Genomic DNA, 23,238 nt, shown 5'->3' with positions numbered 1-23,238 from the left:
AGTTACCTCCTTGGGGGCAGCCGTCTCTGTCCGCTCACAGCGGCCCTTCAATTTCCGGGTCCTCTTGCCTGGGGGGGGGCTGGCTGTCCCCTTGCTGCTCACCGAAGTGTCACTGCCGCCAAAGGGTGGACTCCACATGCCATGCACCACTTGCACTTTAGAAGCTGGGCTGGTGGTGGCTGAGGTGCCCTTGGGACTTTTCCCAGTTGGAGGGGGTGGGTCGGGGGAGGGAAAGAGGTCAAGATTGGAGAGGTAATATTTCTTGGGACCAAGGTAAGGGGTAGGAGTAGTGGTGAGAGAAGTGGAGGAAGAGGATGTGGTTGTATGAGAGTCAGGTGTGCTGTCCTTGGGTGCAGGTGACTGGGACGTAGGCTGTCGTGAGGTGGTTGGCTGTTGTTTGGGTGTCTGCCTGCGTTTATGTGTCTTGGAAGAGGGGGTGACAGACACAGTGGGAGAGGACACAGGGGACGTGTAAATGGCAGTGGGGGTGGTGACTGCAGGTGTGCGGACTGTAGTGGAGGGTGTGCTGGTGGTGGAAGAACTGGCTGATGGTGGTGTGCATGCAGGTGTGAGTGTAGACGTCACAGGGAGGGAGGAGGGAGACGAGGAGGACGGGGACACAGAGGTGGTAGTGACTGTTGATATGTCAGCATCTGGGTGTTGCTTGGGTGAATGCTTGTGTTTTCTGTGGTGCTTATGTTTGGATGAGCTGGCCTTGGGTGTTGAGGTGTGTGCAGGCTGGTCTGATGGTGTGGATGGGATAGGTTGAGGTACAGGAGACAGAGTAAGGGTGGAGGCAGATAGAAGAGGGAGACTGGAGACAGGGACAATGGCTGCCGTCAGTGCTGAGGCCAGAGAAGTGAACGCTCGTTGATGGGCAGCCTGACCCGAATGAATGCCCTCCAGGTAGGCATTGCTCCAATGCACCTCGCTTTCCACCCCCTGGATGGCATTCAGAAGGGTAGTCTGCCCAACAATGACCGTCCTCACCAGGTCAATGAGCTCCGCACTGAGGGCAGCAGGGGTAACAGAGGCAGGGGCTGAGGTGCCTGGGGCGAAGGAGACGCGCGCCTTCCTGGCCGAGCGGCCACGGAGCGAAGACTGAGGGGCTGCTGGGAGGGCGGTGCTGGTGCGCTGGGTGGCGGCTGTACCTGTTGTTGCGGGTGGCACAGATGTTGCCGCCACCGCTAGGGAGCTCCCAAACGAGGACGTGTCCGTGTCGCTGGTGTCTCCACCGGCCCCCGTTGTGGTGCTCCCCTCGCCCTCCGGATCACTGGTGCCCTCGGTGTCTGTGTCAGTGCCCACCGGGGCCTGGTGACCTGCAGCTCCCTCCTGCTCCGACGCCAAATCTCCTCCGCCTGATGATGCTAAAACACAAGAAAACAAAGATTTAGGGTGGGGGGAGAAATTAAACAAAGTTGAGTGCATGCCTTATCAATACCCTTTGCGGAGAGGACAGACACAGGTGCCTCATGCACTAAGTCGCGAACTTGGGGTACACTACTCAGTACTTCTGACTAGGCCAACAGGTCTAGGGACAACAGACGCGCACATGGGTGATGCTGGAGCATGGGTAGCTGCACTTGGCACCCTACAGAGGTGGGGGGCGGGGGCACAGGGCCATGCCTAAGGGAGAGGACTACACTACAGAGAGCGCCCTGGCCTAATGTCACCCACAGCCCTCCTCCCCCACCCAGACGCCTCCAATGCGCATACAGATAGGAGAATGTGCAGATACTCACCCCCTTGTGTCTCCTGTGCTGTCCTCAAGCGCCCATCCAAATTAGGATAGGCCACCGCCAGGATCCGGGACATCAGGGGGGTCATGGTGCGACTGGCACCCCTCCTAGGTCGGGAGGCCATCCCCAGCAGTGTTTCTGCGGTCTTCCTCGTTCCGCGCCGGATGTCCTCCCACCTCTTGTGGCAGTGGGTGCCCGTCTGTTGTGGACCCCCAAGTTCCGGACTTCCTTGGCGATGGCACGCCAAATATCGATTTTCTGATGGGCGCTCACCTGTTTGACATGTACAGGGTGGGAAAGAGAAAACGTCACATATCTGCATGTTTGGAGTACATGCCCCCCCTCCCCAACCTTGCCATGGGTCCCATTCTCTCATCTGCCGTGCGTTGCACTCCTCATTCCCTCCCCACCCCACCAACTTACATCCCCCCCACTCCACACAGGCATAACCCATTCAATGTGCACTCAGTGTACTCACCTGTTGGTCTGGAGGACCGTAGAGTAGCGCATACTGGGGGAGGACCCCGTCCACGAGCTTCTCCAACTCTTCTGAACTGAAGGCGGGGGCCCTTTCACCAGTAGCAGCAGCCATTGTCACTTCCAGACCGAGTTCACAGCAGCACTTGCAGTATAGGTCCTCTCCTGTGGATGATCAGGTCTCGAGTGATTAAGCAGATAGGAAATGGCGGTCACGCCCGCGGCGGTGCGTACCGCGGCGGTGCGTACCGCGACCGCCGGCGCACATCGTCATTGGCTCCTGAAACCCATAGGCTTCAATGTTAACCAATGCGGCTTCGCACAGCGGTCTTTGACCGCCTACTGCCACAGTGTGCCCCGCCAGCGCAGTGACCTCACATCCCATTGTCCCACTTCACAGGTCAGGCATCCGCCATTTCAAGGGCCCACATGGCTTAATTTCTAATGCGTCACACAGGCCTAGGCCTTGCTATGGCACACATACAAACATATCAAACCATACATTTACCTGTACTGTGCAAGCTGTGTTGTACGTACCTGTGAGTGGATTGACTCTGTACTCCATATTGTCCTTCCAAGGCACCGTCCGCTGGGACTTGCGATGAGAAGGAGGAATCCTCGCGTGTACCGGCCGCTGGTGGACCTGTCGACAATGGAAGAACGCCATATAATACTACGATACCGACTTGACCGAGCCACCATCCATGAACTGTGTGCCCAGCTTGAGCCAGCCCTGATGTCCCCCATCCGCCAACCCACAGGAATTCCCCCTCTAGTGCAGGTTCTGTCAGTCCTCCATTTTTTTGCAACTGGCTCATTCCAGACAACAGTGGCCATGTCATCTGGGATGTCTCAGCCTATGTTTTCAAAGATTTTGTCCAGAGTGTTGTCTGCCCTGATGAAACTCATGCGGAGCTACATCATTTTCCCAGAGGAGGGTGATTTGCCTACAGTGAAAGCTGATTTCTATGCCCTTGGACACATCCCCAACATCATTGGTGCAATTGATGGAACCCATGTGGCTTTAGTCCCCCCAAATGACGATGAACAGGTGTACAGGAACAGGAAGAATTACCATTCTATGAATATCCAGGTGGTCTGTTTGGCTGACCAGTACATCTCCCATGTAAATGCCAACTTCCCTGGGTCAGTGCATGACGCGTATGTTATGCGAAATAGCAGCATTCCCTATGTGATGGAACAGCTACAGAGACAGCGTGTGTGGCTAATCGGTGACTCTGGTTACCCCAACCTGCCGTGGCTACTGACCCCAGTGAGGAATCCCAGGACCAGGGCAGAGGAACGGTACAATGAGGCCCGTGGGCGTACTAGGAGGGTGATTGAGCGAACCTTTGGGCTCCTGAAGGCCAGATTTAGGTGCCTGCATATGACTGGTGGATCCCTCATGTACTCACCAAAGAAGGTGTGCCATATCATCGTGGCGTGCTGCATGCTTCACAACCTGGCTTTGCGGCGCCAGGTGCCTTTCCTGCAGGAGGATGGTCCAGATGGTGGTGTTGTAGAAGCCGTGGAGCCTGTGGAGAGTGAAGAGGAGGAAGACGAAGAGGACGACACAGACAATAGGGACAGAGTGATACAACAGTATTTCCAGTAACACACAGGTAAGAATCACCCACGCCATTTCACAATTGCTTATAGCCTCCTGCATCTGTACTTTCTGTAGTTCCCCCCAGATCTTTTTCATAAATTTTTGCCTTTCCCTTCCCTTCTCAGTGCTGTATGACTCAGTGCCTGACTTCTGCTTGGTTTGCCCATGAACTACACCGTATTGACATTGGTATGTTGTCATGACTAATTGACAGAACAGATATTGAACAGTAATATGTAATACATTTGTTAATAATACAGCATGACTCCAAACTGATTTGTGTGCAATATGTGATTTATTTACAGTGCTAGATATCGGTACATGTGATTCTAAGGGTGATGGGTGGGGGTGGAGGAATATCCATGGCAGAGTCCAGTTCTCAGTCTCACAGGTGCATTGTCCTTTTGCCTGTGGAAGGATGGAGCAGAGGCAGTTCATGGTTGGACAGGGTGGCAATGTGGGACAGTGGGAAGACTTGAGGGGGTATGTCCTGCTGGCGGGGGTCTTGACATCCTACTCTGTCGTTTTTTTGGATCTCAGGCTCCTCTTACGGGGTGGTTGTTCTTCAGCAGGAGGTGGGGTTCTGGTGGGCTGTCGTGGTGTTGGGGCCTCCTGTCCACTAGCGCCGGCGGAGGTGGTAGGCTGTTCCTGGTCCGGGCTAGTGACAGGGGCCCTGTGTGGTGCAACATGGTCCCCCAACGCGTCTTCTATCCTGTTGAGGGCCAGGACGATGGTCCCCATTGCGGGCCCGATGTTTCTCAGCTCGTCCCTGAACCCCATGTAGCGTTCCTCCTGCTGTGCCTGGATCTCAGTGAACCTGGCCAGTACCGTCGCCATCGTTTCTTGGGAGTGGTGGTAGGCCCCCATGAGGGTGGTGAGGGCCTCTTGGAGAGTGGGTTCCCTGGGCCTCTCCTCCCCCCCCTGTCGCACAGCAGCCCTCCGAGCTGCCCGGTTTCCCCCGGCCTCTGTCCCCTGGACGGTGTGCCCGCTACCACTTCCCCCAGGTCCCTGTTGTTGTTGGGGTGTTGGGTTAGCCTGGGTGCCCTGTAGTGGCAGACACACCGCTGATTGACGTGTCCTAGAGATAGAGGCATGGGCCCGCTGGGTGGGAGCTGTGCTGGTGTTGGCAGAGGGGGTCGGGTCTGGTGTGGCCTGTGTCTGGGTGAGGGGAACCGACTGCCCAGAGGTCCCCGATGGTCCGGGCTGGTCATCAGGTTCACTGTCGACAGAGCTGCTATCCTCACTGTGGGCCTGTTCCGGGAGTGGGATGGACATTTCTGGACCCTCCTGGCTGGTGTGTTGGCGTTCGGGTCCTGCATGGGGTAAGAGAGTTTGGTTATAGCTTCTGTGTGTGCAATAGCGTGCGTGTTATGGGTGCCCTTGTCCCCCAGTGCAGGCATTCCCTTGAGGGAGGTGTTGTGAGGGTAGTTAGTGGGGGGGGGGGTAGTGCAGTGGTCATGCTTAGGTGATGGGTGTCCATGATTTGTGTTGGCATTCAGGTTTTGGTGTTGGGTTGGGTGGGTTGTGCTGGTGAGACATTGTCAGGGAGGATGTGTGCTGGGGGGTTGGGGGTGAGGGTGGTGGTGTGGGTTGGCATGCTGGTGGGGTGGGGGGATATAGTAGTTGAGATTGGACTTACCAGAGTCCATTCCTCCGGCAACTCCAGCGAGGCCCTGAGGATGCAGGATGTTCAAGACGTCTTGCTCCCACGATGTAAATTCGGGAGGGGTGGGTGGGGGTCCGCCGCCAGTCTTCTGGACCGCGATGTTGTGCCTGGAGACCATCGATCGGACCTTCCCCCGTAGGTCGTTCCATCTTTTGCGGATGTCCTCCCTATTCCTGGGATGCTGTCCCACCGCGTTGACCCTGTCCAGGATCCGCTGCTATAGCTCCGCCTTCCTAGCTATACTGGTGTGCTGCACCTGCGAGCCGAAGAGCTGGGGTTCCACTCTTAGGATTTCCTCCACCATGACCCGGAGTTCTTGTTCCGAAAAGCGTGGGTGCCTTTGGGGTGCCATGGGGTGGTGTGGGTGAGGTGTGGGGTGGTGTATGTGATGATGAGTATGTTGGTGTGTGGTGCTTTGTGCTACTATGTGGTGTGTGTGATGGTGTAGTGTGCCTCAGTGTGTCTTGCTATGGATTGTCTGCTGTGTCTCTCTCTCCTTCTCTCAGTAATTGTGGTCGCAGGGGTTTGTGGGTGATGTGGGTGTGTGTTTTATAGTTGATTGATTGTGTGGGAGTGGTGTGTGTATGTGTATCAGGTGTGTGTATTTGGAATTGTCCAATGTGGCTGTGTTTTGGTGCTGTGTGTGTATTTTGACCGCAGCGGTGTGTAGCGCCAATGGAATACCGCGTTTGAAAGACCGCCGCGTGGATTCGTGGGTCGTAATGGCATGGGCGTATTTCTGTTGGCGTGACGGTGGAGGTTTGGTCATCTCCAGTTTATCGCTGCCCGCTGATGTGGCGGGCTGCAGTGGAGGTCGGATTTTTGGAGGTTTGGCCGTTGTGGGTCAGAATGACCGTGGCGGCTTACCGCGGCCGCGGCGGTGTTATGGCGGTCTTCTGACCGGCGGTAAGCGCCTTTTACCGCTGAGGTCAGAATGACCCCCTAAGTGTCTTGTGCCCTCATTGTTGAAATTTAATGAATCCTTGTGTATCTATCTGCACAGGAGTGGCATCACTCGATTTCCCGTCATCCATCTATCACTGCATTTCCAATCATCTATAGCACAGGAAGTGACATCACTGGATTTCCCATCATCCATCTCCACAGGAAGAGAAATACTTCCACCACCTCCTAGGATCTAAATAATGGTTTACGAAAGGCAAGCCCAATCATGCCCAGAACCAGCAAGCAATTTACTACCCCCTCCTGCCACTACCCTACTATGACCTTCCGTGCCCTCAACCCCAACATCATCCACACTCTACTGATTCACCACATTTTTTGCCTTGTATCTTGCCAATCATCAGAATTACCACAATTTTGTCAATGACACTTTGACTTGTGAAGCAATTATACGTATAACAGTATTTGTTCTGTGGTTGGAAGAGAGGATGGTGGTTTCCTTTGGATAGTATAAAGCAGCAGTACAGAGATTTGGTAAGGCCTCAGCATGACATCTCAGGTGAAGAGTATAAGAAATTGTAGTTATTGGGTGAGGGGGATAGAAGCCCCACTCGGGCAACAACCACAGTCCTTGAATCCTTAACTTGAGTTCTGGCTGGTGTCAGGTCAATATTGTTGTGATATTGTTACATGATGAGTTCCTTATGTGAAATGTTGCCTTGATGCCTATCATTTTTGTGGACACTGTTTTTAAATATGTACTCTTATTGAGAGAACTGAAATAGTGGCTTGGCACCGGATGATCCCGAGTGTGCTAACTTTTATTTGCACAATGAAAAGAACATATGTATTTGCTTAGAATAAAATAGTTTTGCTGATTTCACTGATGTCCCCAATGGCTTTTCAAAGGACTAGATATGGAACAAGTGTGAGCTGCTGTGTGAAGTACATTTTTAAAAAGGAGCTAGATTTGTTGAGTGTTCAGCAACATTTGTCAATTAGTCTTAACTACAGATCGTCTGCAATCTTCAGACATTATATATGTTTAAATTAATTAAAATGAGCAATCTTAGTAAACTGGTTCAGGTCATCCTTCCTAAAAGTATTTAGCTCTAACATACGATGTGGCAATCTGTGAACTTTATTTTAGGATGTCAGTAGAAATGTACTTGCTAATAGTATACTGAAACGTTTCTTTACAAGAAGGATGCCAATATGAACTGTGTTCTGATGATACATTATATGTGGCATATATATAAGGACACATGTTTTGTGTTGCTATGTACCCTACTTTTCTTTTTAAGAACTTGCTTCAAAAGGTTATAATGGTAATAACATTTTACCATATGCAATTTTAATGTGTGTCTAATTTGACTTCTGTATCTCTATCAGCTCTGAAGGAGTCCCGCTGTCTGTGGGATGAAACTAGTTGGCTGTGTCAACTTTCACATTATGAGAAGAAAATTGGGAACATCATTTTGATCACAATTAATTCTGTGTAAATATTTTATTTCAATTGAAAAAGGAACAAATCAGAGTAATCTTATGCCTACGATGTGATCCTTTGCACTGGTGGTCACATCGCGCTGTCATTGCTGTAGTGTAAAGTGCGCCCCTTGCGTTGCTGATCTTTGCAGGTATTTGCTGTAGCATGCAGGTAGGTCTCGCCTGATCTTTGTATTGGTGATTGTTGCCAGTGGTAGAGTCTTGGTGTGAACTGGCACATTCATGATTGTGAGTGGAGCAACCTGAAGGATTTTTACCTTTTCTTGCAAAGGAGTACACTCTGAGGCCAGCAACGGGTCCAGCATCCGGAGAGGCACCTTTTGGGGATCTGGAACTCAATGCAGCAGAAGACAGCAGGGCTCAGGGAGTCCAGGTGCAGATAAAGGCAGGTGGAGTGACAGCAGGTCAGTTGGGAAGTTACACTGAAGCTTGTTGTCTCCTTTTAGCTCACACAGGAGGTCAGCAAACAGACTCTTGGATGCATTCTGATTAGTCTTAGATAAAGACAAGCACATTCAGTTTTCCTTCTCAGACAGCAAGAACAGCAGTGCAGTCCTCTGTCAGCAAGACAGTTTTCTTCTGTAACTTCCACAGATCCAGGAGCGTTATGAAGAGTGGTTCTGGAGGTCCAATATGTATACCTCATGCTAGCCGTTCTGTTGTGGGACTCCCTATCCTACCCCCACATCTTGGCCTGGAAAGTTCTTCCCCGTCCCCTGTCAAGGCTCCAAAATGTATAGGGGTGAGAAAAGGCAGGACAGGCAAGGTGTCAGATTCCTTTGATTGTACTTGAGGCAAAGCATTTTGAAATGTTAAGGCTTCTCCCCAGTCATTCTGCCAGAATGGCTCATCCTGTCCACACCTAAGGTCCTCTAGTGCCACTGTCTGGCAGCAATACACAAACATGAACAGCAGAGTAATATACAGCCATGTGACCCAGGACAGTGGTAGAAGGCACAAATGGTTGGGACAAGAAAATGCAAACTTTCTAAAAGTAGCATATTCAGAATTGTAACTTAAAATCTGACTTGACCATTAATTATGATTTCAAACTGCAATGCATTTGAGGGTAAACACCATATCACTACCTGCTCTGCAAGTAAAGTTATCATTTATTAACTAGAATAGGGTAATACTTACAAGAGTGAAAAACTACTTTAGTTATATTTGGCTGCCAAGGCATGTAAAACTTAAATGCACGTGTCCTGCGTTTTAAAAAAATAAGCTTTAAGGGCCCACCTTAGGAGTGACTTATAAGTACCTAGAAGGAAGGTTAAGATCTGAGAAAAGGTTTATTTCCCAGGTCAAAATAACACTTTACAACTGCACACACAGGCTGCAGTGGCAGGGCTTAGACATTGCTTACAGTGCTACTTTAGTGGGTGGCAAAATAAGAGCTGCTGCCCACAAGAAACATTTAATTTACATGTTCTGGGTCCATGAAGTAGCATTCAGAAGGATCTTAAAAGTTAATTAACTGTGCAATTTATAGGTAGTCTACTTTTACAAGGTTTGAAGGAGAGAACACAAGCACTTTACTACTGGTTAACAATGGTAAAGTGCCCAGAGTTCTAATGCCAACTAAAACAAATTCAGCAAAACGAAAGGAGTGAAGGCAAAAGGTTTGGGGCTATACTCTGCCAATGATAATAGAATGACTGAAGAAATCTAAAAGAAGAAATCTAATCATTGTAGGGACTTTACTCACAGAAAAAAAACAAGTGTTAGAAATGGGGTCTCTGGTTAGTAGTCAGTTTGCACTCTGTCCAAGCAGGGATCCTCACTCTAGTCAGGGTAAGGGAGATACACAGTTCAGATAACCCCTGCTCACCCCCTTGGTAGGTTAGCACAAGCAGTCAGGCGTATCTCAGAGGCCATGTGTGAAGTATTTGTACCAACCAATGCAATGACAACACGACAAAAGCACTCAACACCAGTTTCAAAAATTGCCAATATGTATCTGAGGAAAACAAGATAAAAATGACAAAAAACCAACATACTTAAACAAAGATATGAATACAAAAATATATGGCGCTTAGAAATTCAATAGCTCCAACTTGGGCTATCACACATCATTGACAGAGTCATTCCCAACAACCTGACGCCACTCGCAAGGAGGGTAGCGCCGGTCACAGAGTCCCATGGACTCCCAGATACAGTACCTTTGGTGGTCGAGGAAACAAGATGGTGGACAGAGTCATGGAGGTGAGGAATCGCTGGATCCAGTGCGGCATTGATTCCTTACTGCAGAGCAGGGAAGGTGCTGCAGCATCTGGGCAAGTTGTCGGTTCCTGACAACCTGGTGGGTCAAGACACATTGGGCAACCTCACAGGGTTGTGGTCATGCCACGGGGCTACAGACACTGCAGCGGAGTCAGGTGTCATGTTCGTCGGTGACACGCCACTCTGGACTCAGGGAGTCATGGGACTTCAGCAAGGCGGCCGCCACATCGAGCCTGCAGTGTCAGATGGGGTCATAGCACCCCAGTGGGGACCTCACCTTCGTGTTCCAGACAGTGGCGTAGAGTCACCCAGCAGTGCCGGTTCTGGAGTCACCTGGAGTCAGGACCCCTGGATCTTCTTGTTTCTCACCTGAACTCACTTTCAAGGACCCAGCAACTGGATTGGCACCATTTGGCAAGTCAGGGTCCTCAGCAGGAGTACCTAGGTGCTCACAGGTGAAGTCTTTGCTGTCCCTGAGACTTCTTAACAGGAGTCAAGCCCTTGGAGAAACTTCACAGGCAACATTTTACAAAGCTAAGTCCAAACCTTTCCCTTTTAAGGCAGAAGCAGCAGCAGAAGGCCAGCACAGCAAAGAAACATGTAGAGTGCAGGCCCTCCTAAAGCATCAAGCTCTTCTTCTTGGCAGAAGTTCCTCTTGGTTCACAAGTAATCTAAAGTTGTGGGGTTTTGGGTCCACTACTTATTCTCATTTCTGCCTTAGAAGTAGGAAAACTTCAAAGGAAAGAATATGTTGTTCACAAGATCCTGCCTTGCCCAGACCTGGCCCCAGACACACTCCAGGGGGTTGGAGTCTCCATTGTGTGAGGACAGGCACAGCCCCTTCAGGGGCAGGTGCAGGTGCCAGCTCCTCCCTCCCCACTCTAGCCCAGGGAGACTCATCAGGACAGATGAAATAGAAGGAAGGAGGCAAACACTTTGCGGATGATCCTGCAGAAATGGCCAGGTCCAACAAACAGATATTTTGATTGATTGAACACCTTAACAATTATTTAATAACACCCAACACTCACCACACCCGCTCTGACTGCCACCAATACCCCACTCTCTCACACTAACACAGTCCTGTAACCACCCACACAACACTTAACACTCGCATGCTTGTTTCTCAACACCAGCTCACTCATCAAACATGGTCTGGGACCTGATGCACACAACCCAGACCTACATCACAGGAAGCTGACTGAATGCTGCATTGACACCTAACAACCACAACAATCCCCTCCCCTGGTTAGAAGGTACACAGACAACACAGACTTTGCAAGCCCAGAGGCAGAATCACCATCATCCACAAGAATATGATCAGCTGCACCACCTCCATGGACATGTCATCCTCCAACTTGGAACACCTGTCATTCAAGCTTCACAAAATAGCCAACTTCACTTTAAGTAGCACTCTCATCTACTGATCATTGGTCTAGAGCACCAACTATTCAAATACCATCACAGACTTCATCACACCATTTGTCCTCAATGCTAGCAACTACATCCTACTCAGAGGCCAAGACATCCATCTGGAAGACCTCGACAACCAAGTCAAAAGCATTCATTGAAGATGTTGGAAGTTTGGGCCTCATCAAATATGTAAACGGACCTACTGTAGTTGCCAGACACCTTCTGGGCCCTATTTTCATTACCTTTGACAATATCAATGTTGATGAGTCCACAACTGTCACATGGACAAACCACACCCACATCAAATGCAGCATCCTCGTCTGGTCATGCGCACATGCACATCACCAGACCAGCCTGCTTAAACCAGAAGAGTGTCACTGATGAGGACTGGCGCACCACTCTGAAAACGTATTGACTTGAACTCAGCAAAAACCTCTCCAAAGCCATCATGAATTTCAGCAACTGGAGCATCTTCTGCACTGATTCCCTAGCCTCCCTCAAACACAGCAATACAAAAAGATCTAGACACAGGCCAGTTGGAACATGGAGGAACCCAGGTGTTCATGGAGGAACACCACTGAAAACAACTGAGGTACAAATAGAGAATGAGCTCAAGGCAATACAGACAGAAGCACATTCAAACCGGTCCTGGTACCTCCAAATTATCCAAACTACCAAATGTTCCACTGTGGTGTAATGCATCAATGTCAATACCAACAGAAGTAAAGAAAACTTCATTTTTGTGAAGGATTTCATCTCCTTAGCGGCAGCTTTTAACTCAAACACGCCTTTGCGGTACCTCTGCAACAAAATCTCTCAATTCTTCATCTTTAAAATCACAACCATTTACAGCAACTTTAACCCACAACTGCACCTGACAGACTTTGGAAAATACTTCATGATCTTATAAAAAACACAATGCTGGTCACATGGCCTATTATTGCCCCACATGAAACTGCCACCACCATGAAGCCCTTTCAGTCAGGTACCCCATCGGACACGTCGTGGATCTGAGCTTACTGCAGAGGACTGGAACCCATTATCGCCATGCCCACACCATTTCTGAATACCTTCACTTCTTCTTCAACCTTCCCAGACACTTGGATAGATGCAACTGTCCTCCCACTGCTAAATAAATCCTTGGCAGTCCCTTCAAAGCTTGCCATCTACAGATTGATCTCTATTCCCAGGCAAGGTCTTGGAAAAAATGTATTACTAGATGTCTTATTGAACAACTCAATGATGACTAACTCCTTGACACCACTCAGTCTATTTTCAGAGCCATCCACAGCATGGAAACTGCCCTCATCACTACCATAAATGACATCCTCATGACCCTGAACAGAGGACACAGGACAACCCTCCTGGACCTCTTTGCAGAATTTAAAATAATTTATCACCCTATCCTCTTCCAACGCGTTTTGACATCTGAATCCATGAGCATGCATACTGATGGATTTGATCATTCCTGACTGGAAGGACTCAGTCAGTTAGCCTGACAAAATACACCTTGGATACCCACGATCACATTTGCGTGTTCGGCAAGAATCCTTCATGAGCATGACCTGCTTCAACGCATACAAGATACCTCCAGCCCACATCATTAACTCTCATAACATCAATGTCCACTCCTATGCGAACAACACTACTCAATCTCTCCCTCATGCCCAGCGCTCGAAACAAATTCAATGTCTCCATGACTGAAATTACCCAATGGATGCACGCAAAACATGGAACCATGTTCCTCAACACATAAGAGCCTCCTGCTCACTTCTTGAGTTCCACAAGAAGCAGAAGTCCTGGCTATTTGAAAAAGTCCATGTAGACCACACGCCTACACATCTGCTCAAGTGCCTGAATACCCTTGTGGATGATAAGCGTGCTCCACAAATTGGCATAACATAATAACAACATAACACTGACAAGACTGAAATCATGAGCATTGGAAAGAGCACTTCACTGTTGGACTGCACCTTGTGGCCAACAGAGCTAGGACCAACACCTACCAGCATCACTGACACCAAGTTCCTTGGAATCATCATCAACAGCAAACTCGACATGACCACCCAGGTCAATACTGTTACAACCACATGCTTCCACATCCTGAAAATGAGTAAAGGATTTTCAAAGGTCTCCCATTCGGCATCTGGAAAAGTGTCATGCATGCCCTGGTCACAAGCAAGCTGGACTACAGGAACACCAGAAGGCTGCTGATCATTTAGAACTCTGTAGCTAGAATCACTCTCAGCCTTCTAAGCCACACTCACATCACACCCCACCTGAAGAAGCACCACTGGTTCCACATACACAATCACAATTAAAACTCTTCACCCACAGTTTCGAGATACTAACACTGGTCCAGCATACCTCAGCAATTGCATATGTTTTCACAAACCTTCCAGACAGATTTGCTTGCGAGGATTTTTACTTGCACATATCCTATGCATACGTAAGTCCAGATCAGGCAATCAAACCTTCTACTACATCACTCCTAAAGTGTAGAACAACTTTCCCCGACACATAAGAGCACCCTCCTCACTTCTTGAATTCCACAAGAAGCTGAAGCCTTGCTTTTCATGTAGTTCCACTAGGTCCTGGGTTTGCCTAGACTCTCACCTGCTTCATGGCAAGATACTCTCTCTGGAACGTACCAAGGACCTTCTGAACAATTGAGTAGCTCTTTGAAATAATTTTTATTTTCTATCTGGACAATAACCATAATTAGTGCAGTGTTGTCAATTACCTGCTGATTTGTGAAGGAGTGGTAACAATTTTTTTTATTGGTGTTTGGAAGAGAGGATGGTGGTTTACTCGGATAGTATAAAGTAGCAACGAAGAGCAAAGAGATTTAGTAAGACCTCTGGATAAAATCTCAGATGAATAGAGAATAGAATAACTCTGAATGATCCAATCATTGTAGAGAATGAATGGCTCTTACACATAGGCAAAAAGCATTATAATTCACCTCCTTTGAAATCAAGCTATTTTATTACAAAAATGTATTGCTTTCCTGAGGTTTTGATTTCAGGGAGTTTGCAGTCATTTCCAATGAAATGTTGCCTATAAAAAAAACCTGAGACAACATTTCTTCTTATTGCAATAAAACAGTCTCTACTGAGTTGTATGCTTGTAGTAATCTCTCAGAATACCATTACCAGTTACTGATTATCTTAGGTGATCTTTCTTTTTTTCATGCCCTCAGACATAAATAAGAACTTGGAGCCATGGGAACTGAAAATGGAAGCATTGTCACTACATTTATACTTGAAGGGTTCACTAAAGACACTGAGCTCAAAGTTCCCCTCTTTATAATCTTTACCCTAATATATGTCTTAACCCTATTGGCCAATGTGAGTATACTGATGATCATTTACTTAGAACCCTGTCTTCATTCACCTATGTACTTCTTTCTCGGCTCCTTGGCTGTTTTGGATTTTGGGTTCTCATCAACCTCTTCCCCCAAGATGCTTGTTGACATGCTTGCTGATAGGAAGACCATCTCTTTTTTTGGCTGCTTAACTCAATTGTTTTTCTATGCAGGATTTGGTGGCACTGAGTTCTTTCAGTTGGCTATGATGGCATATGACCGTTATGTGGCTATATGTAACCCATTACATTATACCCTCACAATGACGAAAAGTCTCACTATTTATTTGGTAGCTCTATCATACGTTTGTGGTTTTCTAAACTCTCTGATTCATGCAGGTTGCTTTTTACAGTTATCTTTCTGTGGTCCTAATATTATTGATCATTTCATGTGTGATTATCCTGTTCTTGTGAAAATCTCCTGCAGCGACTTGACCATCAATGAACTTGTGCGTCTCGTGTTTACCTCTTTTGTGTTACTAGGAACCCTCCTCATTGTCCTCATCTCATATGCCTATATTGTTTTTGCTGTCTTGAGGATCCGGTCATCAGCAGGAAGATACAGAGCCTTCTCAACTTGTATATCCCATTTTATCTCTGTCTTCCTTTTTTATGGTGCAGTTCTCTTTATAGAACTTCGCCCCAGTTCCAGCACTTCGCATAAGCAAGACAAGGTGGTAGCTGTGTTCTCAACAGTTCTAATCCCTTTGCTGAACCCACTGATTTACAGCCTAAGAAATCATGATATGAAAGAAGCCCTCAAGAAGATGCTGAGTCGGGCAAAGTTCTTTCATTGAGGAAGCCTCCTTGTCTTGAAAACAAATACAGACCAATATTTGGAGCAACAGTAGTAATAGATGCACATTCACACATTTATGACTACAGCACAAAAGTCAGTTTCATGTTTATTATCACAGTGCCGCAAGACTGACACAAGATTAATACTGTTTACACCTCACAGGTTACATGCAGCAATTACCTTACATAGGGAAACAACAATGGTAAAAGGCCTGTTCACTGTGATTCATCTTATGGCACAAATATAACCCCCTGAGCCCTACCTTTGGTTACATATAATTGTTTTTTTTTAAAAGTACATGTGAAAAAAGTGTGCCACAAACCATGAATGCAGATGTAGAGTGTAGAGTAGTGTAGAGTGTGTTATTGCTTCAGCTCTAGTGATACATTGTTCTCTCTGCAGTAAATAGCAACCTACACTCTCAATATTAAATCACACTACTAAACTGAATTGGGATGATATTGTTAGAAGATAACAGGTGGAAAAGAACTTTGGAAACTGTCTATGTGGAAAAAATATATATTTGGACATTTTTGGACATTTCTAAAAAAATGCTGACATACAAGATTCTCATAAAAGAAGCAAGCAGCAAACTACCTTGCATTAATTAGATGCAAGGTAGGCATTTCCGTTCACAATACGACGCTAACCCCCTACTGCCTTATTTATACTCCGGTGCCGAAATAACGCACTTAGTAGGCCGACCCAAATAATGGTGCTAAGCCTGCTTAGCGGCATTATTTAACGCTTTGGTCAGGCCAGGCGTTAGGGTACTTGTGGATGCATTTCCATGGCCAAACACCATGGAATGGGCCTACAGATGCCCACCCCAAGCCCCAGCAACAACCCCACCCACACCAGGATTACACCATAGGATGGGGGTCCCCATCCTGGGGAAGCATAGGTAAGTATTTAAACTAAGGTTGTTATTTACAAGAGGCCTGCGCCGCTGAAGTGTCAATTTTTTAGACTCTTCGGTGGCACGGGCCTCTTAATCATATCTATAAGGTGACACAATGTCACCCTCCGTGGCTTTGCATGGCTTCATAGATATAGAGTAAGGGAAGACAGCGCGAAGTCCTGCATTACATTAGTCTGTGTCTAGGAGGCGCTCCATGAGCCCTGCAGTGGGTGTTCCCATGCAACACTTGTGGATTTTGCCACTGCCCCAGATCTACAAAATCACATAAAGCTGGGGCAGTGCCAAAACCTCACACCTCTTTCCATTGGTGCTGCATTCTGCAGTGCACATAGAAGGAAGAAAATGCCTCCATGGATTGTTTTTGTGCAGGAAGATATCCCTTCCTGTGCAAAAACAATACTGCCAATCAAACAGACAGCCTTGTATCATGGTGCCAGGGTGCCTGCATTGGCCCTAGGCGCCAAGTTGTGCTCTGTCTGAAAGGATAGATATGCAGCATATCGTATAAATATGGTGCATTCCAGCCGTTTTGATTTGGCGTAGTGCAGCACAGCAAAAAGACTTGCAGTGCTGCCCTACACTAAATATTCATAAATGAGACCCTAAATGTTTTATGAAATAAATATTTCAAACTAAACGTGTTTCTAACCCAGGCCCTCATTATGAACATGGTTACTCCCACCAACAGGCTGGCGGTTCGGACCGCCAAATAATGAAGCACATGAGAAACAGCCAGTGGGAAATCCACACACCAACAAATAATGAAGCACAAGACCGCCGTCAGTTCTGGGGCGGGAACCACCGCCAGGCAAAGCATGGCAGAAACGAACCAAATAAAAGGAAACACTCACTGTAGGCACACACAACATGCTGAAGCAGACATGGAGAGAGAGTTGCAAATAATGCCAGTCCTGCTAATTGCAATATACCTCCACGACCGTGACCACCGAGGAAGATGATGATGGTAAGTACTGCAAACTAGTAAACAAGGGAAGAAAGGGCACAGTTACACACCCACCCACCCTGCAACACACTCCCAACCCCTCACACCATCACAAGCCATACACACCAGAATAAGCGGTACTTACCAGACACAAGGCAAATAAAACCTGCCCAAAGTACACACATGTGCACACCACACCCCCACAATGAAACAATGAACCACGTCTCCATATTGTCTCTGTATTGTGCCTACAGCAACACTGGGCACACAAACATTAATAGAACATTAAAATGTAATGTCCAAATAAGGCCATTGGCCAGTCCATGGGAAACCGGCTGAAGGGCTGAAATAACTCAAACTTGGCTCCCACATCTGCACATGGTACTCCACCGTAAAGGTACATCAATGGGGCAGCCAGGCACCTCATGAAATAGGGGCAGGGGGTGGTGGGGTGGGGACTTATATCTGGGAGGTGGGGGCTTGGGCTTACGTTTGAGAGATGGATGGGGTTTGGGTTTGCTCTTGGAAGGTGGAGGATCGGGCTTGGAACGGGGGTGGCAGAGGGACCTGTGGCAACACGGGGCTTCTTCCTCTCTGGGAAAGGGGCATGGGACTGGGAAGGGCAGACTGGGGCGGACTTAGAAGAGGAAGGAGTGGACAGGGCAAGGAGATGTGCACGTTTAGGGACGAGAAGGGGTGGGCCACTGGGTTCGAACAGGTCAACACAGGACAGGAAACATTTTTTAAGGGCAGTTGGGGTGAAGATGGAGGAAGGTGTGGGAGTGGAGGTAGAGGGAGTGCTTGTAACTGGTGTAGGTGTGCTGGACATGGATGCAGGTGCCTGTACAGTATGCTGAGGTGTGGTGGAGTGGTGGATGTGTGTTGAGTGGGTGTCTGGGAACGTTTGAGTGTCTTGGGAGGAGGTGGGGTGGACACAGTGGGACAAGACAGGCTGCCAGTGTAAATGGATGTTGTCTGCGTGCCTGCAGGTTTGGTGAATGTGCTGCGTGTGTCACTCAGTGTCGTTGTGGTGAGTGCAGGTGTGGTGTCTGGAATGGATGACTGGATGTCTGATGTTGTGGTGACTGCAGGAATGGGGCCAGCAGCAGTGACTGAGGGTGCAGTGCTTGTGGGTGTGCATTTTGAGGTGGCAGAGAGGGAGGCGGGAGAGGGGGACACACTGGGGGAAGTGGATGTTTTTGTGTGTGCCTTTGTATGTTGGCTGCTTGTATGCCTGTGGTGGGAAGTGTGGTGTTTGTGTTTCTCTGTGTGCATCTTGTGTGTTGAGGTATGCTCATGGCTGTCTGAACATGTGCTTGAACTGGATGAAGGGATAGAGGTGGTTGGAGGGGGAACCGAAAGACCAGGGACACTGGCTGCTGTCAAAGAGGAGGCCAGAGCCTGAAAAGATCTCTGTAGGCCAGACATGGCATTGTGAATGCCTTTCAGGTATGCATTGCATTGCTACATCTGGGATGCTAGCCCCTGGATGGCATTTACGATGGTTGTCTGCCTACAGAGATGGCTCTCAGGAGGTCAATAGCCTCCTCTGTAAGGGCAGCAGGGCTGACTGGGGCAGGGGATGAGGTACCTGGAGCGAAGGAGACGCTCACCCTTTGGGGTAATCGGGCACGGGCAACTAGGTGGGGAGCACCTGAGAGGGAGGAGATGGTATGGTGGGTGGCGGAAGATGACACAGAATGGGTAGGCCCACTAGGGTCCGCCACCACCAGGGAACTCCCATTGGAGGAGGTATCAGAGTCACTACCGCCAGTGGAAGTTGCCTCCCGTGTGGTACTCCCCTAGCCCTCCAACCCACTGGTCCCCTTGGCATTGGTCGACTCTGCCTCCTTGAAACCGTGGGCCGCTGTATCCCCACTCGCCGGTTCCACTGCTCCCTCGCCAGATGATGCTAATGTACACAAAGAACACAAGAGCACAGGGGTGGGCAGACAAAACATGAACGAAATCTGTAAATACCTGAATGGATGTACATACTTGGTGAACACACTATACCATCCAGCTCTCACACCTATACTCAGCACCTATAACTATAGTCATGACTATGCCCCTGACTAGAGGCCATCACCCCAGCATAAAAGTAATTTCCCACATGACACATGGACCTGATGAACTGTGAGACCTGCCCCTAATAATTTTCGTGCCCATGGGGGGCAGGACTGCTGGAAGACACCTGTCGGAGTGGGTGGCACTAGACAGCATACATACTACAGCACCCAAACACATCCATCAAAGTGGTATGAAATGGAGTTGGTACTCACCCCCTTGTGGCTGCTTTGCTGCCTTCAAGCGCCCATCCTAATCCTGATATGCCACCGCCAGAATGAAGCACATTGGGGGGGGCAAGGTCCGTCTGGCACCCCTTCCTCGTTGGGAGGCCTTCCCCAGCTGGGCCTCGCGGGTCTTCATGGCCCAATGCCGCAGGTCCCCTCACTGCTTCATGCAGTGAGTGCTCCGCCGGTTGTAGACCCCCAGGGTCCGCACCTCCCTTGAGATGGCCTTCAAGAGTCCCCTCTTCTGATTCGTGCTGACCTGTATGGGACACACAGAGAAAAAAAACAGAGGTCAGGATATGGCCATTTGATACAGCTGACAATACATCCCATATGGGACGGCCACTTCACAGGATCATTTCACCACCTCAAGCACAGTACTTGCCACACAATCTACACCTGTGCAGTTACATATCGACCACACATGCTTACAGACATCCACCACCATCACACACATCCAGGTAAGGCAACCACCTACTCACCTGTTCCTTTGGTCACCAATATACCTTGGCATACAGGGGTAGGACCCCATCCACCAGTTTTTCCAGCTCCTCCGTGGTGAAGGCCAGGGCCCTTTCTCCTATGACTCGTGCCATTGGAGTATCCAGAGTCATGACACAGCAACATACTCAGTGGAGTACTTGCATGCACAGGATCAGGAAGTCAACTGAAATTGGGGTGACGACATGGCGTATGCTCTGCGGCGGTCCGCACCATCACCGACGGCGGCGATCATGATAGGCCCAGGTTCCCCATTGACAACCCTGTAAACCAATGAATGGGTGCATGACAGTGAACACCACCTTACGCCATGACAACTACCTCCAAAGGAACCAGGTCACTTCCACTCCTTCATATCTGGATAACAGATGGCTGCCATTTTTCTAGCACCATGTACATATTTTCTTGTCAGGGGCAACATTCAGGGCCTTCAGGTCCCGGCCCTTTGTTGCCTGCCCACATGAGTGCCCGTTCCTCATATCAGTCCAGAGGTATCACTGCATACATGTCCCAGATATTGTACATCTTACATCGCTTTTGTGTGTAACCAACGTGTTTTACAGCAGTTATTCATACACAACATGTTTGGTATGCGTATGTGTGTCCCTCATATGTTTTTTTCCTCCTCATAGGTACAGTCCAATGTGGCGAGGGAGGGCCCCATCTGTGTACAGACCTCCTGTTGATTTGGAAACCATGGTGGAAAGTCACATAATTTTCACCTGCAGACTCAATTGTGCAACAATCCATGACCTATGTGCTTTAATGGATCCTGTACCGAGACCTGCTAATCGGAATCAGCATGCCATCCCTACTGAAGGGCAATTTCTCTCTGCACTCCATTTCTAGGCTTCAGGCTCATTTCAGGTGACAGTGGGCATGGGTGCAGGGTTCGCACTGCCAATGTTTAGCCTCGTCCTGTCCAAATTCCTGGATGCATTTGTACAACACCTGCAGACTATGTCAAGCTTCCCCAAAGGGCTGAACTCCCTGCAATCAAGTCTGAATTGTATGCCTTTACTAACATTCCCCATGTGATAGGTGCCATTGATGGCACCCACATAGCTCTCACCCCCGAGAGTGAATGAACACGTATACAGGAACAGGAAGAACTACCAGTCAATGAATATACAACTGATGTGTACTGCTGACCAGTACATTTCACATGTAAATGCCAGGTTTGCAGGATCAGTTCATGATTCCTTTGTCCTGAGGAACAGCAGTGTGCCACACATGATGGAACAACTACAAGGGGACAGAGGATGGCTTATAGGTGAGTGTGATTGACACTGAATCAGTACATAGCTGGCAGCCAGGCTGTCTGCAAGTAATGGCAGTTTATGACAGTCCTGTTTCACAAACTTTTTCAGGTGATTCTGGCTACCCCAACATGCAATGGCTCCTGACACCTGTGAGAAATCCCAGGACAGATGCAGAGAGGAATTATAATGAGGCCCATGGACGTACTAGGAGGGTGATTGAGCACACTATAGATCCCTGAAGGCTAGATTTCATTGCCTCCATCTCTCTGGGGGATCCCTGTGCTATGGCCCTGGGAAGGTATGTAGAATAGTGGTTGCCTGCTGCATGCTGCACATCGTGGCTATGAGGAGAGTTATCCCCCTACTAGAGGAGGAGGGTGCTGTACATTCAGACCTGCTACCTCTCAGAGGGGATGAGAGTGATGGTGAGGATGAAGAGGGGGAAGATGTTCACTCCAGGAACCAGCTGATCCAACTATACTTCCAGTGACTATGAGGTACTGTTCACTGATGATGTTTTTTGCACTGCATAATGTTTGTCTGACTCATTTGTTTGGGGATGTGGGGTCTGTAGTCATTGACACTGTTACCTGAAGAATAAGGTGGCATGTGCTATGGAAACAAACATGGTATACATTTTGGTTTACTCCAGACGATGTTGTGCTTGGGGTACCATTCCTGCAATAAAGGTATGATTATGGAAATGTCTGGCAAATGCATTCGCATTTACAATTGAATATACATAATGACAGGGGACATACAAATTTGTGCAAATGTGTTTTATTTGGTGTCACCAGTGCATTGGTGCGCTGTACAGTGATAGGAAGTGGGCTAATGGTGAATGTCCATACTAGGTACATGGGCTCAGCAATTGGTGGCAGTGGGTATAGGTCCATATGTCCCTTTCAAGTTGCTAATTTGCTATTGGCGGGTGAGGATGGTAGCACAGTGGCACACTTGGGAGTCAGTTCAGGTCAAAGTCACTTCTTTGTGGGGGCCTTGGTCTTGGAAGTTGTTCCATTGCCATATCTGGGTCTGAGGGCCCGGTTGAGTGTCTGGTGCTGGACTGCAGGGGTAGGGGTGCTGGTCTCTTGTGTGTCCTCTGCCAGTGCCACCAATCCAGTTGCTGCAGCTGATGGAGAGGGCCGGTCTGTGTCCTGGGCAGTGGTAGGGGCTTCCCGGTTTGTGGGGTTCTCAGTCTGGGTTGGGTAGTGGTACTGCAGCACCCCTGCAGTAGTGGCCGTAGAGGTATTGAGTTGTTTCCACTGCTCCGTTGTCTCATGATGTTGGTCTATCTGAAGCCTTTGACTGTTCCAGGGTGGCCAGGATGTGGCCCATCCTGTCTTGTGTATGGTGGTTGTTAGACCTGACAGCCTTAGGGTAGTCACCCCTAACTTTTTGCCTGCCTCCCTCCACTTTGTGGATACTGTTTTTGCTGGTTTTTAGACTCTGCGCACTTAACCAGTGCTAAAGTGCATATGCTCTCTCTCTGTAAACATGGTAACTTTGGATCATACCTGATTGAACTATTTAATCTACTTATAAGTCCCCAGTAATGTGCACTCCAGGTGCCTAGGGCCTATAGATTAAATGCTACTAGTGGACCTGCAGCACG

At 48.6% G+C, this 23,238-nt stretch overlaps 1 protein-coding gene across 1 annotated transcript; it reads left to right on the top strand.

Annotated features, from left to right (window-relative positions):
• The first annotated feature begins 14,760 nt into the window (after positions 1–14,760).
• Positions 14,761–15,699, top strand: LOC138287027 (olfactory receptor 5J3-like). The gene has a single exon (XM_069227388.1). It carries the CDS (start codon positions 14,761–14,763, stop codon positions 15,697–15,699), a length of 939 nt encoding a protein of 312 aa, XP_069083489.1.
• The last annotated feature ends 7,539 nt before the right edge of the window (positions 15,700–23,238 follow it).

The sequence above is a fragment of the Pleurodeles waltl genome, chromosome 4_1, assembly GCF_031143425.1.
Source record: "Pleurodeles waltl isolate 20211129_DDA chromosome 4_1, aPleWal1.hap1.20221129, whole genome shotgun sequence".
Lineage (NCBI taxonomy): Eukaryota > Metazoa > Chordata > Amphibia > Caudata > Salamandridae > Pleurodeles > Pleurodeles waltl.
This window is presented reverse-complemented; position numbering and strand designations above follow the sequence as displayed.